The sequence below is a fragment of the Epinephelus fuscoguttatus genome, linkage group LG15 (genome assembly GCF_011397635.1).
Source record: "Epinephelus fuscoguttatus linkage group LG15, E.fuscoguttatus.final_Chr_v1".
In the NCBI taxonomy this organism is placed as follows: Eukaryota; Metazoa; Chordata; class Actinopteri; order Perciformes; family Serranidae; genus Epinephelus; species Epinephelus fuscoguttatus.
The window spans coordinates 34,583,023-34,610,978 of NC_064766.1; the positions used below are offsets into that span (position 1 = coordinate 34,583,023).

The 27,956-nt window shown below is 43.3% G+C and overlaps 1 protein-coding gene across 13 annotated transcripts in view; it reads left to right on the forward strand.

Moving 5' to 3' along the window:
• kmt2cb (lysine (K)-specific methyltransferase 2Cb) overlaps window positions 1–27,956 on the forward strand; it is an 86,982-nt gene that overhangs the window by 41,283 nt on the left and 17,743 nt on the right. For 3 of the 13 annotated variants that reach the window (XM_049597454.1, XM_049597456.1, XM_049597463.1), the window contains exons 14-37: window positions 688–1,418; window positions 2,835–2,957; window positions 5,942–6,076; window positions 6,453–6,557; window positions 8,056–8,160; window positions 8,276–8,457; window positions 9,471–9,635; window positions 9,741–9,847; window positions 9,991–10,062; window positions 10,191–10,403; window positions 12,406–12,525; window positions 12,818–12,943; window positions 13,056–13,189; window positions 14,863–15,055; window positions 19,199–19,291; window positions 19,579–19,626; window positions 21,405–21,545; window positions 21,639–21,671; window positions 22,085–22,231; window positions 22,322–22,463; window positions 22,590–22,819; window positions 23,015–23,088; window positions 25,215–25,412; window positions 25,642–27,621. In XM_049597454.1, the coding sequence (XP_049453411.1) occupies window positions 688–1,418; window positions 2,835–2,957; window positions 5,942–6,076; window positions 6,453–6,557; window positions 8,056–8,160; window positions 8,276–8,457; window positions 9,471–9,635; window positions 9,741–9,847; window positions 9,991–10,062; window positions 10,191–10,403; window positions 12,406–12,525; window positions 12,818–12,943; window positions 13,056–13,189; window positions 14,863–15,055; window positions 19,199–19,291; window positions 19,579–19,626; window positions 21,405–21,545; window positions 21,639–21,671; window positions 22,085–22,231; window positions 22,322–22,463; window positions 22,590–22,819; window positions 23,015–23,088; window positions 25,215–25,412; window positions 25,642–27,621 (5,597 nt within the window). The remainder of the gene's footprint in view (window positions 1–687; window positions 1,419–2,834; window positions 2,958–5,941; window positions 6,077–6,452; window positions 6,558–8,055; window positions 8,161–8,275; window positions 8,458–9,470; window positions 9,636–9,740; window positions 9,848–9,990; window positions 10,063–10,190; window positions 10,404–12,405; window positions 12,526–12,817; window positions 12,944–13,055; window positions 13,190–14,862; window positions 15,056–19,198; window positions 19,292–19,578; window positions 19,627–21,404; window positions 21,546–21,638; window positions 21,672–22,084; window positions 22,232–22,321; window positions 22,464–22,589; window positions 22,820–23,014; window positions 23,089–25,214; window positions 25,413–25,641; window positions 27,622–27,956) is intronic. The other 10 variants (XM_049597464.1, XM_049597455.1, XM_049597457.1 and 7 more) reach the window with 10 other exon arrangements.

The window sequence follows — 27,956 nt, forward strand, 5'->3', positions numbered from 1 at the left end:
GCACGACAGTTCAGATGCTGTTTAAATGTTTACAGGTAGTATTAGGCAATGCCCATGACATGAAGTCTCCTCACCAAATCTGTCATTTCTTTAGTGATGTTGGTCTGTTAAAACCATGATTGTATTGGTGTACACCTCGGTCTCTCTTCATCTGTTAATGTGCATGACAAGGGCGTAAAGGTATATAAAATTCATGGTTAGGTGTGTACCTTGGTTTTGGGGTCATGGTTCTGTACATTTTCGGTTCAGCAGGGAAAACAAGACACTTTTTTGTCTTTTAACTTTGAAAAATGTAAACGTTCAATGGTGCCACCTTGGCCGTAATTCTACTGTAAATGAAATAATTGGAGTGTTGCCACAGATATACTCGACATCAGTTGAACAGTGTCAGTATGCAGAGATTTAGAGATATATCATTGTCCATTTAGCTTGACTAATCCAGCCCATTGGGTGAAGCCAACTATAATGATAGATAGCAACTAGTTTGATGCCAGAGTGTGAGTAGTACACATAAACAGACCAATTTGACTGTTTGGGTCACAAGGCATACCGAGCTTTTGTTGTATACCAAACCCAACATCCAGTACTGAACGGATCAGATGAAGAAATACGTACCATTACCCCCCTAGTGTATGATGCAAAGCTGTACAAATACATTCCCTGACCACTGTGTATTTCTTACTACAGAAACAAAACCAGCAGCAAGAGCTCAGCTTACATCTACAGAGAGTCCTGCGTCTCCAGCGACTCCCAGCCAAGAGTCGGAGTCCTTTCCAGCCCAGCTCTCCATGGAGGTACTACAGACACAGGATACAACATCACAGATCAAACCAGCAAAGACAGAGGCCTGCCCCGAGGAGGGCACGGCCAACCCCAGCACAAAGGATTTTAAGGCCATCATCTCAACCACCAAAGAACCAAGTACTGCATCAGTACCTTTCACGGACCAACCAATGGAAGTCTCACTACCCCAGCCTTCGAGTATGGATGTAGTCAGGGCTTCATTCCTGGAAACTGCTCCAGAAGAACTTAATAAGGAGAGGATGGAGGGTATTTTTCACAGGAACCTGGCAGAGACTGTTAAGCCCTCACCCTCTAGTACATCAGAGGAGATGTACACTACACCGGAGAGCAAGCCCAATCTGTCATTTCCCTGCCTGCCTTCAGAGGAGAAACCCCTCAAGACATCCGTGGAAAGGTTGGCGGAAATGGTTTCCTCTCCTTGCCACTCCTCCCCTCTGGCCCGAGGGACATCTCCCAGAGAGCCACCCCAGACCCAAATCCTACCTTCGCTGAGTGACCACAGCAGTGTCATACCCACCACCACCACCCTCATACCACTCACTCCGAAGATTGGAATGGGAAAGCCAGCCATCACCAAGAGGAAGTTTTCTCCTGGGAGGCCACGAGTGAAACAGGTAGGAACCTTGATATCATGTCACGGAAGACCAGTGATTGGTTTTGTGTCGGTGTCGGGCTCGTGGTGCTCAAATCTTATATACTCCTAGATGATGTGCGTGTGAGTGTCTTGTGGGGTCTGCTCTGTGATGGTGGATTAGGTTGCTTGGTGGTTGGTTGACGAAGCTTATACTATTTAGATGTGTTTTTCAGATAGTTTTTAATTTGTTTCCTCAGTCAAGTAATACTTTGCAAACATAGTAGGAGGACAATCTGGCAATTGATGCTCTCTTTTAATTCCCTGTGCCCTTTTCACATCTCTGTGCACCACATGACTAGTTAGACACAGTGTTTGTGCTGAGCTCAGTTGAAGTTTTAATTATTTCTAGTAGGAATTGTACTTTTTTTTAATGGCTAAAAAACCTTTTCCTGAGAGACCTCTACATATTCCATCTCTCACTCATGTTCATCTCATGTCCACGTCACAAACATGTGCCACCTTATTGTGCCATTGAGAATGAGTGTTCATCAAGTCACACATTTCAGTGATCGTTACCATTACCATGACCTGGTTATCTCCCTATGACTCCATCCACGTTGTGGGTCACTAGTGACTGTGAAAAAACTTTTAATCCCCTAATGTTAGTGCCCCAGTGTTGTTAAAACATATGGATTGTAATGGAGACACTGAATGCAGACTGTCTCTGGCAAATAATAATGGGAATAGAATCACACCCATGGCTATAATATATTATGGATGATGCTTGTGAGGGGAGATTAATTTAGTTTGCAAAATGTATTTTTTCCCCCAGATATATCTCATCTCTTAAATAAACATTATATGGCTCAAACTAATTTGTTACACACGGCCCGGGGGGGATCTGTTCCAGAAATTTGAATGTTGCTCCTCTTTAGTCCAGTGCGCTTTTGTCTGATTGCACTCATGTGCTGCCATGCTGACGCAATTCTCCTTGTTTTGTCAACATGCCAAACATACACGGTTGTCATGACAAGCGATCGCAGGGCCTCTCTCCTGCTGTATGGTGCCATGATGCCCTGGCATATTATGCTGTGTGAAATGCAACTAACACAATTGTGCTCTCCAGTCGTGCTTTTACAAATTTTCTACCAGAAACTTGCCACTTAAACTCATATGCATGAAAAACTCTAAGGATTGGCTTTATACCACAGACTGTAACCTAATAACTTACTCTGTTCATATTTGGCACATGAGATGCTTTCTAATACTGTAGCCCTGCGTAGATGGGTTTGTACTGAGAAGTCCCCGACTGGCTACATTAGAAGCTCACTACATCTCTCTAACATCTTTCTTTGTATGTTTTGTTTCTTCGCTGGCTTTGTTTTTAAGTTGCTGCATTTTGTCGCCCTCCTCCCTCCCTCTCTCTCACTCTCTCACCCGCCCCCCCTTACCTTAGGGTGCATGGAGCCCCCATAGCAGTGTGAGCTCCCCCTTGTCCTGGTCGCCAGACCAGCCAGAGGGGTGGGACGTCCCAAAGACCAGGCAGTCCTCTGGCAGCCCCGGCTGGAGCATCAGAGTGGTAAATACTGTGGCTCACCAGAGACGGCAGGGCAGCAGCTGCCCTCCGTTAGCCCTCTGTTTACCCTCGTGACACACACTCCCCGAGTGTTCCTGAATGTCACTGTGATGTATATCGTAGCCTACGAAAACAATAATCGCCTTACAGTGAGAAGAGGAGATTCATAGGCGAATGGCTCAGCTAATGTATGGAGAGGAACTGAAAGATATGGTTATATTAAAAATGGGCTTTGCTGTTGAATTGAGAGATCAAGGTTATGGTGTAATTACTCTCCCACAGTATAAATATTTGGCTACATTTTTTTACTAATGAATGAACGTGCCCCGATTCCTCTTTGTCAGCCGTGCTCTGCTGCGCTCTCTTCTCTTCTGTCGTATTCAAAACTGCTCTCGTATTTATTTATATATTTTCTCTTCTTTGAGTCTGACTTTGTGAAAAGTCTGTGGCAGCTGGTTGCCATGGCGACAGTCATTACTCTTGGCAAGGCAAGGTGAGGGTTAATTTATGTGCTGTGGCTGGGGACCAGTCCAGGTTAAACACCGCTGAACAGTGTGCCTGTCAGGAGGCACAGTGGATGGGAGGGACCTTGGTTTGGGATCAGTGTCAAATGTGGGGTAACTGGGAAGGGATTTTGGGGGTAGGAGCTAGAAGATTCAGTTAGACTTTAGTTTGACAGTCATGATTAGACGGAGGCCTCCTGTCGGAAATGTGCCAAAGGCACAATGGATCTCGCATTGCTAGAACAACAGCTCAGAGGCCTTTTCTCAACTCTTTCACTTGCTGGCTGTCTGTCAGAAATTGTAGTGCACCTCTCAAATAACAGTAATTTTCACAAACTATCAAAATGTCAGGTTGATTGACTTTTTTTTCCTTTTAGAGCATTTGCAAGTTCATGTTAAAGATTTCTTTAAAAAATAAGATTTCTGATTTAATCTTTACCACCCTTTTGTTTTTTTAAATTACCAGGTCTAGATCCTTAGCAATGTCTCCATAAATACTTGAATGTATGAAGTAAATCACTGATCAAGCAGAATGTATTTGCAGCAGCAGCTTGCAGCCGTACAAGCAAAAACACCGCAGAATGACATTACCGCTCTAGGACTAGATGAACAATGCTCTTTTTGTCGCGAAGTCTTTAAGTTCAAGGATAAATCCAGACCTAAAAGCTGAAAGTGGAAGTGGTGAAAGTTGTTTTTTTTAAAGGGACAGTTTACCCCAAGATAAAAAAACAAACAAACATGTTTTTCTTCTTACCTGTAGCGCTGTTTATGAATCCAGATTGTTTTGGTGTGAGTTGTCAAGTGTTGGAGATAGTGGCCGTAGAGGTGTCTTCCTTCTCTTGAATACAATGGAGCTAGATGGTACTCAGCTTATGGTGCTAGAAAAAAAAAAACGCATTCGAAAAACTCAACATCATGTCTCCTTCCAGAAATCATGACCTGGTTATTCAAGATAATCCACATCTCTTGTTTGGAGCAGTTTCATGTGGGAACTATTTTCTCTCTACCGAACTACACCAGTCAAACGAATCATCACGTCAAAAAAAACCCATGCATCTTCTCAGGGACGAGAGGCTTGTGTTCCTGGAAGCGCCTTCTTCGGCTGAGCTTTAACGTAAGCTAGCTCAGTGGTGCTAGGTGAGCTAGCGTAGATGCACACTCGCTTCTGCATGGTGTTACGGTTGCGGGGTGTAGTTTGGTAGAGAGAAAATAGTTCCTACATGAAACTGCTCACAGCAAGGCCTGTGGATTACGTCGAGTAACTGGGTCATGATTTCTGGAAAGAGACTTTGCTGTTGAGGTTTCCAATTAAGCAATATCACACAAGAGGGAGTGATGTGCCTCGTGCCTACAACCGAATCACAGCCGTGACGATATCACAGTACAGCATCATGAGCTCGAGTGTGATATTGCTTTTATACAACAGTTCAACAGTTAAATAAGCAAGGCTGATTAAGAAATGTTGAAAAATGAGGACAAAATAGATAATTTAAGCATTTTATTTGTCTTCCGCCAACAAACATAGTTCCCTCAGGACTCCGCTGTCACCGTTGCTATGTAACGCAGACATGGTGCGCCAGGCCGTTACTCTTTATACACATTTATCTGCACATTTCCATTAATTGTGCAGCCGGTGAAATAAGTCTCTGGTGACTGCATGGTGGACTGTCGCTTCACAGGCACAGCCGACTCTGCCTTCTGATCTGACAGTATGTTGCTTTTCTCCAAGTCATTGAGCTCCGCTGATGAAACACTGACAAACCTGGATGTGTGCTCAGATGGATTCAGCTTCTCTCCCTCATCTTCCTCTGATGACCATTCATAGTTCAATTCAAAACTTATTTTAGGAAATAAATCCATATTTTTGGCTGTTTGACAGTGGATGAATTAATTAGCCTACAACGCAACTGCTGACCTCACTGACACTAACCGTCAGTTTTGATTTGATTGTTGATTGCAATCAGCTGTGAGGCGGAGTGATACATACACAGTGAAATAACCGTGATGTTGTACTCCAATATCATCACGGTTTTACTGTCTCTCGGCCAATCAGATTGCACGGCCGGAACTAACTGTTGTATAATTGCTTTTGTTTTTTTTTAATAGCACCACAAGCCGAGTGCCATCTAGTTCCATTATATTGGATAGAAGGCAGACATCTCTATGGCCAATATCTCTAATACTCTGCATCTCACACCAATCTAGATTCGTAAGTAGCTCTACAGGTCAGAGGAAAAATATGTAGTTTTTATTTCTGTAGTAAACCGTGCCTTTAAATCTCTGTCTGTCCGCTTAGTAAATATGACGCGAATGATTCAGTGTTGGCGGCAGAGAAACTGTTGCCAACAAGTGGAGCTTGCATCTGCCCATATCAGATTGTACGTCGGGGAGTGGTCATTGTCCCTGTGTTCCCCTACAGTGTGTCTGTGTCCATTCCTTCGCTGCCACACTGCACATTGTCTGATTTTTGTCTGTTGTCCACAGGGTCGGGGCTCAGGCTTCCCTGGGAGGAGGAGGCCCAGAGGGGCTGGTCTGTCAGGTAGAGCTGGACGTGGGAGGGCCAGAGGCAAGAATGGAGCGAGTCCCAGCATAAACCCTGGGGTATGTGCCGTCAACTGGGTGAGATCTCGACATCTTTGGCAAATATTACACTCTATGCTAAGCAGTGTTTGTTTTCCCTCCAGCTGAAGACATGGATGATGTATTGTAAGCAGCATTAATGTTAATGACAAAGTAAACTGTTTGCTAGTTTCATTTTTATGGTAAAGACTGCACATTTCCTGAGGTTCATTTCCTCAAAACCTCTGAATGATGACTCAGCAGTGGTGAATAATAGAGCACTGGCTGATTGTAATTACTCTTCTATAGTATGTGTATCCTAAAGTGAGTCACTGTAACTCTTGTGATTGTGGATCTTGATTGATAACAAATGATAATAATGCTTATGTCATCACATGGTTTGTTTATGTCTTGTGCTTTCTTCCCTGATGTGCAGATCACCACAATAGAAACACCATACCCAGTCAAGGAGGAGGAGGAGAATGCCATGCATAACACAGTGGTTATATTCTCCAGCAATGACAGTTTCACGCTGAAACAGGTTATTGTTCATTTTATATTTTAGCGCGTTGCTGATGTATTTCATTTTGAATCCTCATCCGTGAATTTCTCCATTCATTTAGATGGCCTGAAATTAAATCTGTGCTTAAAGACCTCTCCCACTGGAGATCATTAATTCCTGTGGAGATACTGCCAACTGCCTGCAGGAAGTGCAGTCGATTATGTAACACGGGATCATATTGGAATTTTATTGTTTCTTACTTTCTGCCTTTTAGAGTTTTTGCACTGAATTTAATTCTGTAAACAATAACTGAGTGATAGTTGCTGTTTTATGAAGTTAGCGGTGGGGGATAGTAGTAAAATCCTGCCTTGTTTGAGAAATTATTCTAGGGATTTACCTGCCTGAGAATTATGTCAGTCGAATCGGATTTGGCTCTTCAGTTTGAATATGCGACTATGCATTCCTTGTTTTCCATATAGAGTTTGAACTGGGTTCAGCGGGATGTTCAGGATGACAGCTGTGTTCACATAATATAGTTAACAAGCCAAGTTAGCTCTCAGAGCTAATGTATGCTAACTATGCTAGATTGGAAATGTGCAACATTATTTGCCGACACCAGATTAAACAAAAGCCAGAGACTGTATTTTATTAAGATGCTGTGAGCTGTAAATTCACTACTTCTAAGCAAAAGACAAAAGATGATGTTACCGCAGACTTTGACCGGGCGAAGACTTTCTTCCTCCGTGCAACTACCTTTGTCTCACTTAGACTTACCCTGAGTCTTGGTCTGCAACCGCCAGTACTGGAGAGCAGCGTGAGAGTGAGGAGCGCTCACTCTGGAGGCACCTTTTTGTCAAATTTGTCAAACATACAAAGTGGCTCTGACCAAGCCACGCAACACTGTTCCAGCCAATCATCATATTGAACTCGTGCACAGGATGGGGGAAAGGCCATGGATGTATAAAGGCAGCAGGAGCGGGAGGGACAGTAAACCAGGCACACAGCATATTTGTTTGGTTGTTGTGCTCAAATATCAACAGTCACTAACTCATCCGCTAAAAGACCATTCTGTCTCGCTCTCAGCTGTGAATGCACGCTGAAAAGGGCTCACTCAATCATCCTGGCCAGAGTTTCCATAAGTGCCGTGTTTTCTTTTTACGTTGCATTTCAATATGTGTTTTGCACAGCTATATTTAAGAAGGGAGGACAAGTGCACTGTTGGTTTTGACCATGCAGGTTTAGGGTGCAGAAATAATTTTGGTTCTTTCGGTATTTATTTAGTTAATGACTGATACTTACAGCGCCAGTGACGTGGAATGAATATGCAGAATGTATTGATACCTGTGTGATTGGGTGGCAGTAAGCAACCTGAGTTAAAAGCAGTGGTGCAGTGTCTTTGTTTTGTTTTTTTCGACACACACATATTAACAGAAAAAGTAGGAATAACAAAAATGGGCCTCTGGCTGTAGAATGTCAGTGTCTGAGCTGAACTGCCTGAGTGAAATGGGGTAACTAATGATGTCTTTTTCCCTCTCAGGACATGTGTGTGGTGTGTGGGAGTTTTGGCCTCGGTGCAGAGGGCCGGCTTTTGGCCTGTGCTCAGTGTGGCCAGTGCTACCATCCATTCTGTGTCGGCATAAAGGTACATCTGTTATTGAGCTTGTTCACCACACACACACGATACCCGAGCACATAGTAGAAATACCATCCTATCATACACAGGCCTATATATAAATGTCTCATTGGTACTTCCACAGATCACAAAGGTGGTGCTGAGTAAAGGCTGGCGTTGTTTGGAGTGTACAGTGTGCGAGGCCTGTGGCCAGGCCACAGATCCTGGCCGCTTGCTGCTGTGTGACGACTGTGACATCAGCTATCACACCTACTGTCTGGACCCTCCTCTGCAGAATGTGCCCAAGGACAGCTGGAAGTGCAAATGGTGAGTGCATTTATGATCATCGCTGCCAAATTTGCTCCACACAGGCATTATTTAAATGTATATGACACAGGCCCCTCTTCCCTTTACTGCTTGTATGTGACGTTACACCACATGCTGCTATTGTAGGAACTTTACCTTTGTTGTAATCAATTCTGATACTCAAGCAAGCTACTGTAACTAAGCTAACCGCTGGCACCTGGCTGTCCAACAGAAAACAGGCCAACTCTGCGTAGCTCTTCATCTCCATCCTCTCTGTCAGTGTTTGCCAGCAAAAGTGAAAGCCAACCCCAGATTCACTCTTGCTTTGGAACAAGCTTTGTCCCTTTGGCATGTCGCCTTGCTTTATTTGCTTTGCTTTTTTTTTTTGTTTGTTTTTTTGCGTTTTGTGCGTGATTTTCATAGCTTCCCCTTTAATGCATACTGCCTGTGGTCTGGCACCTGGTCGCTACCGTTTATAAAGTCCCAACCTCACCTGCACACATTATTGGCTGGGGACTACACACCCAGGAATGTAGAAATAGTAAAACATGGATAGTAAAATATATAGCATGCATAGGAAAATAAGGAAACATGGGCAGTGTGCATTGTTTTGTAAGAAAATGCTGCATAGTATACCTTTAAATTTGAATTTAATTTGTGTTAGGAAACAATAGAAGAACACCAAACAACAGTGTTCAATATGTACTCAGTAAGTAACTCAGGCAATTTACCACATTCCACCTCCTCTGGTTATTAAATATTTCTCTCTTCTTACTCAATTTGAAAATCAGTTTTTAAAAAGATCTGTACTTTTTCAGCTATAGAAAGGCAGGTAAAGTGAATATTTTTATGGAGAGGTGTAAGAGTGAATTAAGGATTGCTTTTAAAACGTTCACACAAACAGCAAAGAATTTCATACTTGCAGACTGTGGGCAGTGAAGGGAGTCGGCAGGAGTTTTGCAGCACAGTTAATCTGCATTATCCTCTTTGAAGTAACCTGGGTAGAATGACCTCTGTCCTCCTGTCTCCTGCAGGTGTGTGTCCTGTACCCAGTGTGGCGCCACTACCCCAGGCCTAAGGTGTGAGTGGCAGAATAATTACACCCAGTGTGCCCCCTGTGCCAGCCTTGCAACGTGCCCCATCTGCCTGGTGGACTACAGTGAAGGCACCATAATTGTGCAGTGCCGCCAATGTGACAGGTGTGCAATGTTTCTACAAAACCTGTCGGCTCAGGAGAACTGGTCTCTATTAATTTTTATTTTTTTAACATAATTGGCTCTTATCTAAACGTCCTCTTTCCACAGATGGTTCCATGCGTCTTGCCAGGGTCTCCATTCAGATGAAGATGTAGAAAAAGCCGCCGACAGCAGCTTCGACTGCACAATGTGCCGAGCTTTCAAGACCACTAAAGGTGAGAGTGCAGCGATTCCTCTAAATGCGGTTTGAGTGTGCGCATGATCAGCTGTACAGTGAATAGACTCAACTATTGGCATTTAATCCTCCTGTTTCTGCTGTTTGTTTTTAATGGCTTTTGTGTGTCCTGTGCTGCTACAGTTGTGGCCAAGGCCAGAGACTCCATTGAGCCAGTAGTTATGACGCAGATTGTCACAAAGGCTAAAGACATGGGTAAGCTCAGAGCTGCAAAATCAGTGGATTATAAACTAGCAACATGAAAAAATGTTTCTCTCGACAAGACGTTATTTGACTTAAATTCATATAGTGTGTGCTCATTCTAGCCGTAATTGTTTTTCCAGATCTGTCAAGGACCTACACCCAGGATGGTGTTTGTTTGACAGAGTCAGGGCTCTGCCAGCTCCAGAGCTTGTCTGCAACAGCGTCACGGCGCAGGAAACCCAAGCCGAAGCTGAAGCTGAAGATCATTAATCAGAACAGTGTGGCAGTGCTTCAGGCTCCTGTAGACCACCTCGCAGAGCTCTCTCGTGATGAAGACATGGAGGACAACAGAGGTACTTGTCTCTTCTCGCACAAGCTTCTTCTTTCATCTCAGACTGCCTATTAGAGGCCTGCAGTGCAGTAGTGTGTGTGTGTGTGTGTGTGTGTTGTGTGTTTTCTCCCAGTTTGACTTTTAATGTTTTTCACCATTACACAGCTGCACAATTCAAACTAGGGCCGCATGATATTGGAAAAAACGGACATTGCAGTGTTTACTTGTTCTGTGATATATAAATTGCGATAGAAAAATACAAAAATATTCATCAGATGACTTGAATAGCTCTGTTTGGAAGGAATTTGGTATTTTAGAATTATTTGAGTGATTTTGTGTGGGAGTCCATCTGCATAGAAAATAAAAAAAAAAAGAATTTTAAAAAGCTGAAAAAAAAAAAACCCTTTTATTCCGAAACCTTTTTTTGAGCGTGAACCATCTTCTGAATGGATTTTAGAGGGTGAAATTTGGTAGTTTAATACACTGAATGACTCACCATGACTCCATTGTATTCATAGAATTTTATACTCTTCTTTCAGTCCTGGCTCAAGTCAGTGATAATAATATTATTAATACATGTCGCTTAAGCTAAAATAAGGGGGCTCCCATATGTTCCTCCCATCCTGTTCCTTGCTCATTCTGAGGTTGTGCCTGCTTTAGTTATTTGTTGAACAGACTTATCTTGTAAAGTTACGCTGGTGTTAACATTGACTTTTTAGCTTTGTGGCACTGGGAGACCTTTGGTTTCTTTAGGTTAACTGGGTTCGCTTTAACCTGCCTTGTAGCCGGTAACTAGCTTTTACAGTCTGGCAACTTTGGGCTAAAGAATGGTAGGGAGATGTTGTGATAATGTTGCATTAAACAGGTGCTTTATTTCTTCCTCAAATCATGGCCCTTTTCACACTTGCACTGGAAACTGAGTGAATCTAGACTCTATGCAGACTGCTGTAGCTTCAGAGAGGCATGCGCTTCGCTGTGTCTGCAACACTTGCGGTACTTTCCTACTCACACACGTGTGAATGAGAGCCTCCTTTACCGTAACAAACACCGCCAAATATCGTCACATACACACGTAACCTGTCTTTAAAGGGGAAGGTTTGGCTGGTAACATTAGTCATGGTAAATTCGAACCATGCAAGTTTTCCTTTCTTTATCAAGCAGCAATAAATAAAGCAGGAATTAATTAGTCTTACTTGATATCGCACGTCCTGTGATGTGACTTTTTAGGTCGAATACACTGTGATGTCGATGCTGAATGAATATCTTGTGCAGGCCTAGTTCACACTCAAAATTACTGAGGCTGAGCCAATTGTGATATGTTTGACAGTTTGCTCGGCATTAACAGTGTAGCCTGCATCATAAATTCATTTTAATGGCCCCCTGCAATATTTTGTGTACTGTCCTGTTTTGTTATGTTTAATATCTATGGAGATTGAAGTGTGGACGTGTTACAGTGGGAAGTATTGGACAGGATGGATAGACAGTTTTACAGAGCATGGATAAAATGCTGAAGAGTGAAATGCAAATTTGCTCACTAGAGTAGGCTTGCTGACATTTTCTGTCAGTTTGAATATCATTAGCTGAAGCTGCTATTTATACTTATTTTGCTGTGCTTTACAAATATAATGGTTGTTGTTTTAGTTTTTAAGCTCTGCATCATAGAATCAATACTGATTAAATAAAAAGAGAGCCATGATCAGCCCGAGTATGAGTCAGATTATCGGCCTGGGATACCCCTAATTAGGAGAAACAACATTAGTGTATTCCTTATTTACCCAAATACAATTCTTTCTCCAAGTCAGAGTTGCATTTACAAAAAATAAAAGTGTGTGAAGAAGAAAAAGGTCTCACTGGAATTGAAGGTCCTCAGTAATGGAACTGGTGAACTTAATTTCAATCAGGCTAATGTCCTGCCACTGAGTGCGGTTCAGATAGAATTGACCCTGGCGCTGTTGAGGGGCCTGGCTGGGGTGTTCTCTGCCGCAGGGCTGTCACTCATCATCAGTGCTCTCTCCCTCTTGCAGAGGCGGAGCTCCTAGATTGTGAGGCGAAGTCTGACTCGAGCCTGGAGCGAGAGCCAGCAGAAGATGACTCCAAGGGGGCGGACGGCGGCAAGAAGAGGAAGAGGAAACCGTACCGGCCGGGTAGGGCACCTGATTGAAGGAGACAGCTCCTCTGAAGCGTAAAATGGTGCAGTACAGGCCCGACGTTGTAGCTGTAGCAAAGCACTGCCATCTCAGGGCCTCTGATGTACACAGGGCTCTATCTAGTGTTTCTGAGCCTTCATGCTGGACGCACTGGACAATTAATAGAACCATACAATCAAGCTCAATATATCTCACCTCACATCACCTCCACGATTGTGAGGAAACGTTGTTCTTTTGTGGGCATTTGTGTTGATTAATTGCTAATGAATTAATAACCTCTCCTTTTAAGGCATTGGTGGGTTCATGGTCCGGCAGAGGAGCCGTCCAGGTCAAGGTCCAGGCAAAGCCAAACGATCCCTCTGCAGAAAGGATTCCACTGGCTCTGTGTCAGAGAATCCCTTTGGAAAAGAGGAGGGTCTGTACACCAATAATACATACAATATACATAATAATACACTCACATTTGTAAAACAATAGATTGTCCCCTGATCTGCTGATTTATGTTTTTCTCATTTTTCTCTTTGTAGCAGGATGGACGGAGGCTCTGCCTGACACTCCTGTGGATGAGACGCCCCCTGGACCAGAGGTCCCAGAGAAAATAAAGAAACGCTACCGAAAGAAGAAGACAAAACTGGAGGAGGCTTTTCCCGCCTACCTACAGGTCAGTCACCTTTGGTAGCACACTCTTACTGTTTGAATTATACACTTACATTGTGTATAAACAGGAAGGGCTATTTGCTTCAGCTTATGACCACTGTCCTGGAGGAACTCTATGATCACTGTGTTCAAAAAGAAACTGATTTAATGAGGAATTCTTTTTCAACTTTGTAAAGGAATATCTACAAATAACTAGCTTTTGTAATATTAACTTTTTATTAATATTATTCAGCTCATTCAGCCAGCACAGGCATCATGTTCTGTATATGGCATTATTGATTGCCCCATTGTCACCCTATGAGATTGCCAATACCCGCTATAATAATGATAATTATAACAACAACAACAATTATTATAATCATAATAAGACGCAAAATAATAGAGGTAATGAACGATTTTAACCACTGAGAATTGACTGCTAAAGTCAACAATATAATAGCCATAACAGTGGTTATTAAGTCAAAATTTAAAAAAGAAAGAAATAAAGATGATCAGATTGTGTTGTCTGGGTTTTTTTGCAAATGCCATGTAGCTATCGTGCTCTCTCTCTCTCTCTCTCTCTCTCTCTCTCTCTCTCTCTGAACCAAAGGGACGTGTTCTGTCAATCTCTCCTCTGTTCCATTCAGAATCAGGGACTACACTGTCAGCTGGTCAGGGAGTCTGTGTGTATGTAATAATAATAATTATTATAATATTGATTTTATACATTAGCGGAAAGACGAGCCAAATATCATCTAGGCATTGGCTGTTGGCAGTCTGTCTGACCATTGTCAATTCCCCGGGATCACAGCCTATCGACACAACCAAAAAGACACATTTTTGATGAGGAAAAAATAATACTTAAAACAGGTTATTCCAGCAGTTGATTTTTGTGATCTGTTTTTGTTGTATTGCTGTGCTAGCCTCCTGTTCATATGCACAGATTCAGGTCTTGTCATGCCGTATCTTCATAAAATGCCTTTTATCTCACCCTTGGGAAGGTTGGGGAACCCAAAGTACATTGCCTGAAAACCACTTACAGAACCTTGGTGCACGGTGCCCCCTCTGTGAGCTTTTTTGAAAGAGAAACAGCCTAAAGGAACTCACTGTAGAGGATACCCGTCTCTGATCATGCTCTTTAAATGGCTCCTGTCTGGGCTGCGAATTGACACACAAAAGCTTAACTGGAGATGACTTCAAGGCTCCTTGTCTCTAGCCAGTATCTCAGTGTCACCTTTTGTTGGCCAAAACATAGATATGTGATGTGCATTAAGACACCGGCAGCTGTCAGTGCTACTCTTTATCCCACCACAGTCTGGGGATGCTCAGTCCAACCTGAAGGTCCAACACAGTGAAGCACATTTCATTAATTATTGAAATAGCAACACGTTGGGCTTTTAATGTCTCGGTGCTGCAGGGAGCTGCAGCTACATGTCTTTGAGGATAGTAGATGACTTGTGGGTATAAGTGGTTTGGGGGTGGTAGGTGCTGACAAAAGTGAGGTCAGCGGCAACATGACTGTTAGTTTCAGGGCTTCTCTGTTTCACGTCGGTCAGTTCTCATGGGCCCTCAATGTGTACTGGATAATATCCATGTGACATGGTGATGTGTTTCCCAAGAACGCTGTCAAGAAAGGTAAACTGACAGTCCTTGTGTCAACACAGAGACTTGACCGGTGCTTTGTGTTGTCATGTTCAGGAGGCATTCTTTGGAAAGGACCTACTGGACAAAAGCAAGCAGAGCAGGCAGCAGGGGGTCGAATCAGGCTTACTGGAAGAAGGGCAAAGCCATGTGGAGAGGAAGCACCCAACTACCAGCTTCCTGGACCCTTCATCAGACCCTCTCCTCAGCGCCTCGGCAACATCCCTCCCCACCAGACCATCAGCAGCACGTACGTATACACATTACTTCACTTCTCCAGGACGAGGAATATAATAATTCATTGATTCAAAGTGTTGGACTAAACTGAGAACGGCTAAAATTAAACCTGGAAAGGAATTAATGGAGGTATTGGAAAAGCCTGACAAAACAGGGGTATCTTTTATTTTTATTTTGGCATCTCGCATAACAGTGTCTTTTATTCCGTGCATTTCTCCCTCCCTGTCCCTGCAAGTAACATCACCCAATGAGAGCATTAACCCTTTTCACACAGGAGTAAATGGGTATAATAGCGGTCCGCTGAGTGCACATCCACACAACATTTCACCCTATTATACAAAAAAAGTCTCAAATGTGGATCTCTGGTTATTAGTGTTCACAGACTCATTTATGTAACTGCAGCTCCTTTTATTTTACATCTACACTAAAGAATTACACAGAATTCCACTTCTCAAATACCACATAAAGTTTCAGTTTCTGTTCACTCTGCAAGCTCGCTCTGTCTCGCCTGCCCACTCACTTTATGTCTTTCGCTCTCTCGACCTTTCTCTCAATTTTACATGAAATGACATGTGCCCCTTGTGCTGACCTGACTGACATTAGTTGTGCAATGTTGTTCAGCCAGAAAAAAAAGCCACGTGTCTCAAACAGAATAGTAACAGTGGTTGTTTTAGGCTGATTTCAAACTGAAAAGGTAACATGTTGTGTTTGCCAGCACTTTCAAGCTGTCCAAGGATTGAAGTAGACGTTTGTGTTAAACAGCGGTTGGACATGTTCATTATGTTGCCGAACATAGTTGTGAACTGTACTATACTTAGTGAAACCCCTCTTCAACAAGAACTCACAGCCTCATCCACACTACTTGTCACTGTTTTAACATCAGCGGGCAGAGATTCCACATCATACCTGCCGCCTGCACTCATTCAAGCGTTTCTCCAGATTTGGCACGGTGTACTATGCAGCACACCAACACGGCCAAATGGAGCACAGCCACCACCAAGAGAGTGTTTGTCAACACACAGCTAACTAACATCTAAACACAGTCAAAATCTATCATTGAAACTGATGTGTACTGTATATAAACTGTAGAAAACCAGTATACCAGTAGCTAAGTTGATTGTCTTAATGTTTGAGTGTTTCATATTGCAAGGTATTGCATCCAATAGCTGGTCCCATTTCTGGGCCCAGGTTGCCAAAGTATCCAGAGTTGTTAAACTCAGTCCAACACATCTCTTAGAAAAATCTTTTGCCTCCTCTTATTTTTTGGCAAAGAGAGTGAAATTATGAAAAAAGAAAACCTCTACACACCTGAATGTGTGACAGCATAAAACTCAGAGCTGGTACTCACTAGTTTATATCTTGATATAACCCAGTACCAAGTTGTATGGACACTTCTCCAATCTAATAATCCCTGCACTCACGGACTAGGGATGTTCCTGGCGACTAATTTCCCTGTCAACTTAACGAAAATTTTAATTAAGACTAGTCGACTAGTCGGAAAAAGGAAAAGACTCAGAAAACAGTCAAAATTTAGCACAATTTATTGTTAAGTATTTGAAACATTGTCCCTTTGACGTCTTTAATCACAATCCTCAACAACCACGTCGGATTTTAAAGGCCACTGAAGTACGAGGCACTTTGCGCCGTGCACTATGAATGTGAACACGACGGCAGCTCAGTCAAAAGTTAAACACTAAAATAACATCTAAAAGTCCAGGACCTGGACTGCACCAAATCCCTGCAAACATTCCTTTGCTGTCATCTCGGGAACTGCTCTCCTCCAACGAAACGGTCAGTAGAACATCTCCTCGATTACCACGATCCAAGCAGCAGTGTCTAACATCCATCCATCCACTGAGCCATCAAACAGTCCCAATAAACTCACATCAATACTGAAACAGCTCGACTCTGTTGTTAAACCCTTACTGTTAATCTAACTGTTAGGTAACGTTAGCTATGTGATGCTAACAGTAAAACCTGTCTCACATCAACAGTCTACGGCGCAGAGCTCCCACATTAGCAGCAGCAGCTACAACCTGAACAGTCTTGCATGTGCTGAAGTCGAGTGCGGTGTATTGACAGTTGGCAGTTCAGCATGCTGCCGAAATGCCACTTAAATGTATGAAAGTGTGGCTGTAGTACATGCTACTCCATTCACATGATGGGTATCGAATGAAGTATTCTACTGGTATCACTTTAAGGGTACTGAAATTCGATCTGATAACGTGATTGTTTTAAAGTTACACCCCTAGAACAACTATTATTAGCAGACCAATTTACGAAATGTTTCATGTAGCTAAGAAGCAACATTTTTGGCCTTAAATATTTAAATATTCAAACAGATCGTTAAGTAGAGTTGACGAGTTTTGGAGATACAGAGAGACACCAATACATATCCAGTAACATGGTTAAAAAGAAAGATGGGTATCATGAGTGGTACTACTGGTTATTGTCAGATGAAGATGATGTGCTGCAGTGTGAAAGAGTGAGAAATGGCAAATAAACCATCAGTTTTAACAGTGTAAAGAAATGAAACTGTAACCTTGACGACTGTGACCTTCAGACTACAAGAGGGAAATTCTTTAGGGACTGAAGCGACTGCACCGAGCTTCGAGCCTGGATGAGGAGCATTTTGCAACAACTTCATTAAATGAATCCATAATGTGAAGATAGAGAACAGTGTTCTCCAACTCCAGTATGGTTTAGCATGCTGATGTGCTGGTGTTACAGTTTACATCTGTAGGAGTCATTCTCTGACAGTCATTTTCATCAGTTAAAGGAAGATACATTTGGTGTAGTACATTTTGAGTCACTGTAAAGTAGTGCTGCATGATTTGGTAAAAATGTGCGATTGCGATTATGGTGGACAATATCGCGATTTGCGATTGCAATTACAATATAATTACAATAAAATGTAATAAATAAATGGTATCATGAGTCTTTTGCTTGATTCAGTGTTTCCCCTACATTATATTAGGGGGGCACTGACCTTACCTGACATAGTTATTGTTATGGACAGACAGTGTGTCAATGACCATCAACAGACCGCGCACAGTCAAACACGCTGCTCACACAGCAGCGCAGCACGAAACTGTACACACAGCGGAGCGAGCATATGTTGCGTTCAGGCATTGTCACGTAAATGACAAATTCCAGCGCCATAGCACAGCACAGCAGCATGTCAAGTGGGCCGAACCCAAGCAAAATTGCTCAATTTTTCATTTGTTATGGAGTCCATGATTTCCCCGTGACACTTACAAATGTTTGCTCTACTGTGCTTGGATGTTGTTTTATGAGGCTCTGGCGGCTTTCAGTTGTCTCTTTGTCTTTAACGTTACACGGCTCGGCTTTCTCTCATATGCACTCTTCCTACTTTTCCCTGTGCTGTGCTGTCTCAAGTGTTGATGTAAATTGGTCGTGTTGCTGCGGGACGTGGCGACTTTAACTTTAAAACTTTTACACAGCGCGTCTTTCAGGTACGGCAACGTTGGACAGAAAGACATGCTAGTGTAAAAGTTAAAGTCGCCACGTCCTGTCTCAAGTGCTGATATAGATTGGTCGTGTTGCCGCGGGACGTGGCGACTTTAACTTTTACACTTACACAGCACGTCTTTCTGTCCAACGTCACTGTACCTAAATCCAAAGTATCGCCATGTAACAGACATTTTTTTCGCCACCAACTCAGCCTGTTCATGGTCGATCTCATGCTCTTCTTCAGCGTCTGTGTTGGTCACTGCTGCACGCCGGCTGCACGCACCAGGATAGCTTGTGGGCGTGATGTCAACAAACTCCACACACTACAGGAGAGGCAGTCACGTTCACAGGCACACACGTTAACATTTATTTGGCCTACATTAAATCGCAAATCGCAGCCTTTTATGTGGTTATGTAATCGCACACCCTGATATCGCAATTGCGATTAGATTAATCGTGCAGCACTACTGTAAAGTACATTTCACGTCAGAGGCCAGCCAATGAAGCAGTGGTTTACATAGAGTTTCCTCTCTTGTTTACTCAAAACCAAATTCTACATGTGGCATCCAAACAAATGGTTCCAAATCACATTCTCATGTCCGTTCAACATCACCATCAATTATGATTTGTGACGGTTTGGTTTTCTTTCTTTTTTTGTTTCTTCCTTTTTCCCCATCTACAGAGACGTCTGAGGAACCATTAGTTGATCTATCTGATGTTCTGAACACTGATGCAGACATCTTGGGAATACTCGGAAAGCCAAGCAGTGACTCTGGTGCGTCTTATATTTCACAGGCAGTCACAGTGGCAAGAATTTATCAATAGTCACCTAGCCGTGGGTTCACAGGAATCTTTTCCTCCCGGTTCAGAAATTTCCTCAGACACGAAGTTTGTTTTGCTTTCACCACTTTAATGATTTTTTTTAATGTCACATTCTTTAACAATACTTTTTGTTCATCTTTGGTTTTTATCTTTTGTTTGTTTGCATTGTCTGAAGCGTGTTGTGCTTGTTCTGTCTTCACTATTTTTTCACTCATTTTATCTGGTTTTGGGTCCTTGTAGGTCTTGATTTTTGCCCCTTCCAGGTTGACAGCTCACCTCCTCCTTTTGGTAAGGGTGCTATGGCCTACTAATCCCTTGCTTTAGTGCATTCTTCCTCTCTTACGGTGTTTGTCTCTATTTGAGTGTGCATGTATATAAGCTGCTTCATACTTAGCTTTTTTCTCAACCATTTCAGATTGTTTTAACACCCATAAACTGCTTAGTGCTTACCTAACCCAGTGCACAGTGTTCACTCAAATGCGTATGGTGTGTCCGTCTTTGTCCGTGAGCCTCCTAAACCCTTTCACAGTGGTGACATTTTTGAAATACATAAGAACAAATTCATAGCTGCTCGATCGAAGATGGCTTCAAGATTGCAAAGAAAACAAACCGACAAGGACATTTTGGCATTCAAGAAATAAGCAGTTCAGAACCAAAAAATTTAGTTTCCAGGAGGCCTTGGCGAATGTCCTTCAGTTCTTAAACACTGTGAAGGTCTTCTGTTCTCAGTCCTGTGGTTGGATGACAAAAAGCACTGCAGTCCATGTCCTCCGTTCTTTGTGAAAATGATTTTGTTCAGCATTAATACATTAATAGAATTTTGTTCTAATACAGATACTGCCAATTAGTGGTTGCATTCATCCTTTGGTAGACAGTTTTGTGTTGAAGAAAGTAGAAAAGAAATGAAAAATATAGGCAAGAGTAGAAATGCTCTTTATTTATTTATTTTTTTTACGTAGTGATAAGGCCCAGACACACCAAACCGACAATAAAGAACAAGTGGCAATGAAGGCCAACTGTTGAGTCACCTCACCTTGCCTGTTGTCTCAGCCACAATGTTGCACACAAACACACCGCAAAGACTACAGCTGAGGGCCAACTAGCACAACATTCTGTGGCTGCGTAGGAGGAAATAACTCTCCACTCTAGCAGGAGGCGGTAGTCTGCATTCGTCATGAAAAGGGAAACCAGAAGACCGACAAGATGGATTCAAGACGCTAGTTAGCCTCTTAGCACATAAGCAAAACAATATGATAATTAAACAACAAAGCATATTTTTACCGTGCAAACAATAATACATTTACAAACCATTTCTGCTGAAGAGCTCAACGGCCCTCTTGACTTTTGCTAACTTTCCTCACTTCTGTTTCTCTTCTCGTCCACTGAGCTGAACTGCCAATCCAAGTGAATTCACTCACTGACTGCAGCTCTGATGCCGATTTAACATGCTGAATCAGATGCAAAATAGCCAACGAGGGCGGACCAGTGTCAACATTGCTGGGCACCACAAAAACTATGGCAAGAGACGCTCACTGACCGCTCGTTGTTGACCAAAAGTCGAATGTTGGCTTGGTGTGTCTGGGCCTACAGATAGAAACCCCAGCATCATTTTGATAGAAGCAGCTCGCAGTGTAGAAACCCAAATTATTTACATGTGCTTTGTTATGGATTGGATCAGCCATTTCAAAGCTGATGAATGTTGCAGGGTTTTCTTTTTAAATAAATCAATAGTACATAATTGATGGGCCAGAGCAGTATTTTCCTACACAAACATTCAAGTGTTTGTGTACCTTTACTGAGAAGTAGTATGACCTATTTGTCTCTTCACAGTTCCCAAAACACTGCCTTTAAACAACACAGGAACCCCGAGGAGCTGTAATCACATACTGTTGAGTTTTGATTGAATTCCCCAGGCTGTTAAGACAATAAACATGTTCTTACTTCACGTCTGTATTTATGATCACGTTCTTTGTTGGGTATTTTGTTGGTTGCTTTGTGTGTGTGTGTGTGCTGTGTATGTGTGCGTGTTATGATTTGTTTTTGTATGTCTGTGTGTGTTTCTACAGCTGGTCTGGACATCGGGCCCCTGGCAGACAGTTCCCCAGTGGCGCCCCAGTCTCAGGCCGGCCGGAGGACACCTCGAGCCCTCCCAGAGGAACCCCTGGACGGCATTCTCAGCCCAGAGCTTGACAAGATGGTCACTGATGGTCAGTGGGGGAGATCCAGACATCCAGACGCTTTACAGTGTTGTTTTAAATTTCAAACAGGAGGAATAATCTCTAATTCTTTTGTTGTTTCAGAATCAATTCTCAGCAAACTTTACAAAATTCCAGGTTTGTAATTTCATACTTTTTTACATACAGCTATCAGTCTCCTACACTAGTTAACTGAGCTGTAAACTCCCAGTGTAGTGTTGTTACAATACATAAACCACAGTTCAGGGTTTTAAGAGTTACCACAGGTCCTGAAAATCCTTAAAAGTTTGTGAATTTGAAGGGGGAAAACAAGGCCTTGAAAAGTCTATTTGATGTTTGAAAAACTGTGAAACTTGTGTTTTGCAAAAAGTTTTATGTTCTTCAGGCTAGTGAGACAAATTGTAGTGTCCTTAAGGCAAACATAAAGTTGTCTCTCATAATAAATACAGGAGGAATTAATTCTGACATTGCAGTTAATTAATTTTACCCACCCTTATACGTTTATGCGTATTATATGCAAACAACATCATTATTGTCACACTCTGTTACAGAGCTAGAGGGCAAAGATGTGGAGGACCTCTTCACAGCAGTCCTTAGCCCCAGCACGAGCCAACCACCTCCACCACAGGTGCCTCACACCCAGGGTCCAGGGCCCCTCCCTGCCACACCTGGCACTAGTATGCCTCACCCCAACGCAGGTACATCATTGAGCACCTTGTTGTGGTCATAGGTAACATTTGACTCTTGTTTTTGATAAATTTAAGTCACCTCTTTAATCATGTGTGCAGGGAATCCCATGTTTCCAAGGATGCCAATGATCAATGGTATGATGGGACCAAACCAACGCTTCCCTACAAATTCAGGAGCAGGGCCCTGCATCCCAGAAAATTTCTCCCCCCTTAACCGTATGCCTTTCACTGACAATCCAAGGTAATGCACTGCTTTCATCATTAAAACGATTAAATATTTAAAGATTGATATTTGTTTTGTTTTGTTTTTCTCTGCAAAACCAGAGTGTATTGATTAAAAGTGAGTTGTTTTCCTTTGTTGTTACAGGGATAGAAAGTTTAATCAGATGCCTAGAGAGGCAGTTGGTCCATGGTCCGCCCATGGCCCCGGCCCCACACCCCCTGGACCTCTGCCTGAGGGGGAGACTGAAGCCATGTCAAATGCCCAAAGGAGTACACTCAAGTGGGAGAAGGAGGAGACACTTGGAGAGCTAGCCACTGTAGCGCCCGTCCTATATACCAATGTCAATTTCCCCAACCTCAAAGAAGAATACCCAGGTTTGTGTACATATATTAACATGTATTTTTCCCTTGCCCATGTTTTTTATTGTCATCATTACTCATCTTTCTGTTTATGTCTGGGTATTTGTTTGGGTGTGCACACTCCACTGTCTCAGTCACACTGTATAAAAATACCTTGTATGATCTGTGAGACTGTTGGCATGACAACTCCTCCTCTTATTCTCTCAACAGACTGGTCTACAAGAGTAAAGCAAATTGCAAAACTTTGGAGGAAAGCTAGTTCACAAGACAGGGCCCCATATGTGGTAAGATCACTCACACTGTTGAATTTACAGATTTTCCTCTACTGTCTCAAAAGCCTAAACACTTTGAACCATGGCAGACATCAAACTGTCACTACTAGTTGCACTGACATATTAGTATGCAGGAGGCAGACTCTTTTATCGCATCTGGCCTCTTGCCTCTTGCCAATGCAATTTGAAATCCGGCCATTCACAGATGAACCAATTAACATAGGAAGGCCTGCTCAGTGTTAGAACTCACTATGGTCTCAGTAATTAAGTTCACTAGAGGTAATTTTATCTAGCAGAGGCCAGTTTCAAAGACCTAGTTTTGATTTAAAAAATGTACTATGTGCATGTGATCGTAAGGGTGTTTTTCCACTGGTTACATGGTGGCAGTTCTCTTTCATGGCTTTGTCTTTTGATATCACACTCAAACATCCTGACTATTGTGATACCTATGTACAGTATCAGGATGACCTCCATCCTGTGCTGCATATACAGTACAAAGAAGTCAAGTCACTAAATGGTTTGGGTAAAATTGTCCATTTACTGGACTGAGTCCGGTATCATAGAACACCTATCCTTTAAACATTTTCAGTGATCACCTTACCCAATCATAATCAAATGAAAATATGTAACATCCATGAGATCATGGAGTATCCAACCATGCTTTTGTCGTAGGTTAGCAAACCACCCTAGCCTCAGGGATGGAGGAGACCCCTTTCTCACTATCACCACCAAGTGTCAGCTCTTTGCCAGTAAGAAGGGAACCTCCATTCATGTTGCTGAAATACAAACAGGATGGATATGATCAGAGAGAGAAGGAGAGAGTAGTCTTCCTCTCTTCTTCTCTTGTTGGAGCTTTTTATCTTCCACTGTTTGTGTATCTGTGTAGCGATGCTCACAAACAACCAGTTGGTGATTTCTTATTACCCTGTTCGGATAGGGCTGTTGCTCTGAAGGAATTTCCTCTGCGTTGATTAGGAGTAGATTATCTGATGTTGATTTTTTAAATCAACAGCTGTACAATAACCCTTATTTTTCAGCTGTTATTCAGTATATTTGCTTTTGAAATGACAACAGTAAGTTGTTAGTTATTAACTGCAGAATACAAATGGGCAATGAGGTCGCAGTGTTTTTTCAGCAAAGACGTTTTGATTGTGTCAAGTTGCTATGATACAGCATATTCAAAGAAGTAAAAATGTCAGCACATGTCAGTCAGAGTACTTACTTTGCTCTGGATGAAGGAAAGGCTGAAACATGGACACTCTGCTCTATTTAGGCTCAGTATGAATTTCTCCTGTTTTGGTGTTGTTATCTTGCACTTGTACTTATAGGATGTGACAGTTGGTCTTTGTGGTATTTGTCCCGCCCCTCCGCCACTGTGATTGGACAGCTGGGTAAAAAGTGACCGGGACGGCCTGGTGTAGCTTTGATTTTTCAAGTCTTTGCAGCTAGAAGAAAAAAATGCCAAACATCCTGTGCTCAGGGCAGAATAGATGCTTAGCACCTCGTCATGCTTTTGGTGTTTGTAGCATAGTGTTAATGCGCATTGTTCACATTGAATAGAATTTTAAAAATATGCTGGTTTTATGAAAATAGCATTAGCCCTTCTTTTGGGTTTTATCAACTATTCGGGATGTTGTTGCTGATATTGATCAGTCCACAAACCATTTATGTGGGTGGTTCAAAGAGGGTCACATGCAGCAAAGGGCCCAGGCTGGACTTTGGCCGCTGCAATACAGACTCAGCCTTAATGGCACGCTATGGCATGCGGTGAACAACTCTACGCTGTAAACACGTGCCATTAAAAAGTTTGAATGTCATAGCTCTTATCCATGATGCTGTTTTGAGTGTGAAGTCCACTGTTGGGTATTTGGACTTGTGGGGGAAGCTGAAAGTCATCATCTCATATGAACTTTTCAATACTGAAGACCCATGTAACAGTGCGATATTGAAACAAATGCTATGAAAGAGAATTTAATGCTACATACACACCAGTTTTTGTTGTAGTACTTTTAGTAATATTTCTTCACTATCACACGTTTTAGATAATAGAAGTTGCATTGGTATTCTTTTTTTCTGCAATCTTATATTTATGTCTGATGTGTGTTTTGTTCTGCACTTGTGATTGATTTGCTGTTTAGCAAAAGGCAAGAGATAACCGAGCAGCCCTGCGCATCAACAAAGTCCAGATGTCGAATGAGACGGTGAAGAGGCACCACCCACAGCAACAGCCCCCTGAGGTGTTTGATCCCAACATACCACTAGACACAGAACTGCTGTTTAAAGACCCTTTGAAACCAAAAGAGTCAGAGCATGAACAAGAGTGGAAGTTTAGACAGGTAAGAGTGTATGCAATGAAGTCAGGGAATGCAGCGGCAGGTCCACTTAATATTAAGACAGCTAAGAAGTGGTGGTTTAGTAAAGCTCCCTAAACAACTGCACTATCCGCCACATTAACCCTGATGACATTGGTGGTTAGTAGGTCCAGTTTATTTTTGGCATGAGACTGATATTCGCTGCATCTCTTTGTGATGTCTAATCCCACTTTTCACTGTGTCCTTCCAACAGCAAATGAGGCAGAAAAGCAAACAGCAAGCCAAAATTGAAGCCACTCAGAAACTGGAGCAAGTCAAGAATGAGCAACTCCAACAGCAACAACAGCAGCAGCAGCAGACCAACAGCCAGACAGAGGGCGATGGCAACAACAGTGGAAACGGCAGTCCAGCCTCCCAGCCCAGCAATGGCAGCATGTCCCCCATGCAGCAGCTCAATTCTAAGGATGGCTTTGCCAGGCCGCAGCTACCAGGGACGCCCACTTCAGGTCCCCCGGAGGACGTGTTCTTGCGACCCCCTCCTCCCCCTCCATCTGGCCCTTCCTCGCAACCTCAGTCCCCCCAGGTATTTTCACCAGGTTCCTCTGGGTCCAGACCCTCCTCTCCATGGGACCCATATGCCAAGATGGTTGGGACCCCAAGGCCGCCAAATACATGTCGCAGAATGCCTGTGGAATCTGGGAAATCCCCCACGTCCTTGATGGAGCAGCAGGACAGAGGGAGGCCCTCACCTGCTCATGAATCTTTTGGTTCTCCAACATCTATGAGCAGTGACCCCTACGCCAAACCTCCTGACACCCCAAGGCCAGCTGGGGAAATGGACCCTTTCCTGAAGCCCATGGGTCCTCCCAGGGCCAGTCAGGCTGCTCAGGGAAGGCCCCCAATGGGCTCTCCGGGCAGAGACCCATACTCGAGGCCCATGATAAGAAATGAGGCCTATCAGCGCATGGCTCAGAACAGGATGATCTTGTCTGACCCTTACTCACGGCCTTTACTTACACCAATTCCTGGAAGTAATGAGTCTGGCTCTGTCCCTTTGTTCAAAACACCCATGCCCCCTCCTCAGGCTCAGGATCCCTTTAACCGACCAGGTCCACATCCTGCTGACAGGTTCTCCCAGAATCAGCAGAATGACCCCTATGCTCAGCCTCCGCATACACCAAGACCATCTGGGAATGACAACTTTACCAGTCCTCCTAGAATGGGCCAGCACCATCCTCAGGTGCACTCGTTTGCTCAGCCAGGACCAATGACTCAGATGTCTAGAAATCCTTATGCTCATGCACCTTCCACTCCAAGGCCAGACCACTTCACATATGACCCCTTTGCCCAGCCATCTGGTCCCAACAAGCCACCTGCTGACCCTTTCTCTCAGTCTGCAGGCAACCAACGATCCATCAATGAACCCAGTGCTCAACCTCGCCCATTCTTTGAGCCCTATGCCCGACCGCCCGGCACCCCCCGTCCACATGACAACTATGGTCAACCTTCAAACACCCCTAACACATCCTCAGACCCTTACTCACAGGCTCCTTCTACTCCTCGCCCCAGTGGGATGAACCAGTTCACTCATCAGTCACACCCTGGACAGAGGATGTCACCTTCCCACTCAGTGGACCCTTACGCTCAGCCACCAGGTACTCCTCGGCCCTCTGTGGGAGAGAGGTTTTCCAAGTCACCCGGTAGCCAGAGGGGGCCAATAGAGCCATTTACTAGCACACCTGGGACATCAAGGCCAGGGGGTGGTGACATGTTTTCCCAGCCTGGGGCCCCCAGACCAATGCTTAATGATCCCTACGCCCAGCCGCCAGGGACCCCACGGCCTGGTCTTGATGGGCTCAGCAGACAAGGGCCAAGGCAAGGGCCAATGGGAAGCCAGGATCTTTTCTCTGTACCACAAGGCAGACTTCAAGAGCCCTTCCCCCATCCAGGCTCACAAACACCAAAACACCCAAGTGTTTCAGAAGATGGATTCACACAGTCACCTGCCAGAAGACCCAGTCAAACACCTGGCCATGACCCATATGAGCAAGCCCCGATGACCCCTCGTCCACAGTCAGTAGAGAAAATGGAAATGAAAGATCAGTCATGTGTGGGCAACAATGGAACTATCCCTCAAGACCCGGGCCAAGCATCTAACAACCCACAAATGCCCGGTGCTTCCTCTGAGGCTCAGGGTGTTGCTCTAGCTGAGAGTGAGGAAAGACTCAGACAGGTACATGAACACTGTTGTTAATGTTCTATTCTGTATCTAATTTAAGATTTTATTTTTCCACTTGTGTTCATTTTAGTTTGTGTATATCAACAATGTCTTTAATCAATCAAACAATTTTTATTGTATAGCATCTTTCATACAATTTAGTGCAGTTCAGAGTACTTTACCGCTGACTGACAAGCCAATGATGAACCAAACAAGTGTAGAGTGGAACAAAAAGGCCAAAACAAGTGATGAATATGAGACCAATGCATGCCAGACAAAAAAAAGATCAAAATGTAATAAAATAGATATAAAAGATATAAAAACAGTAATAATAGTAAAATGAAAACTAG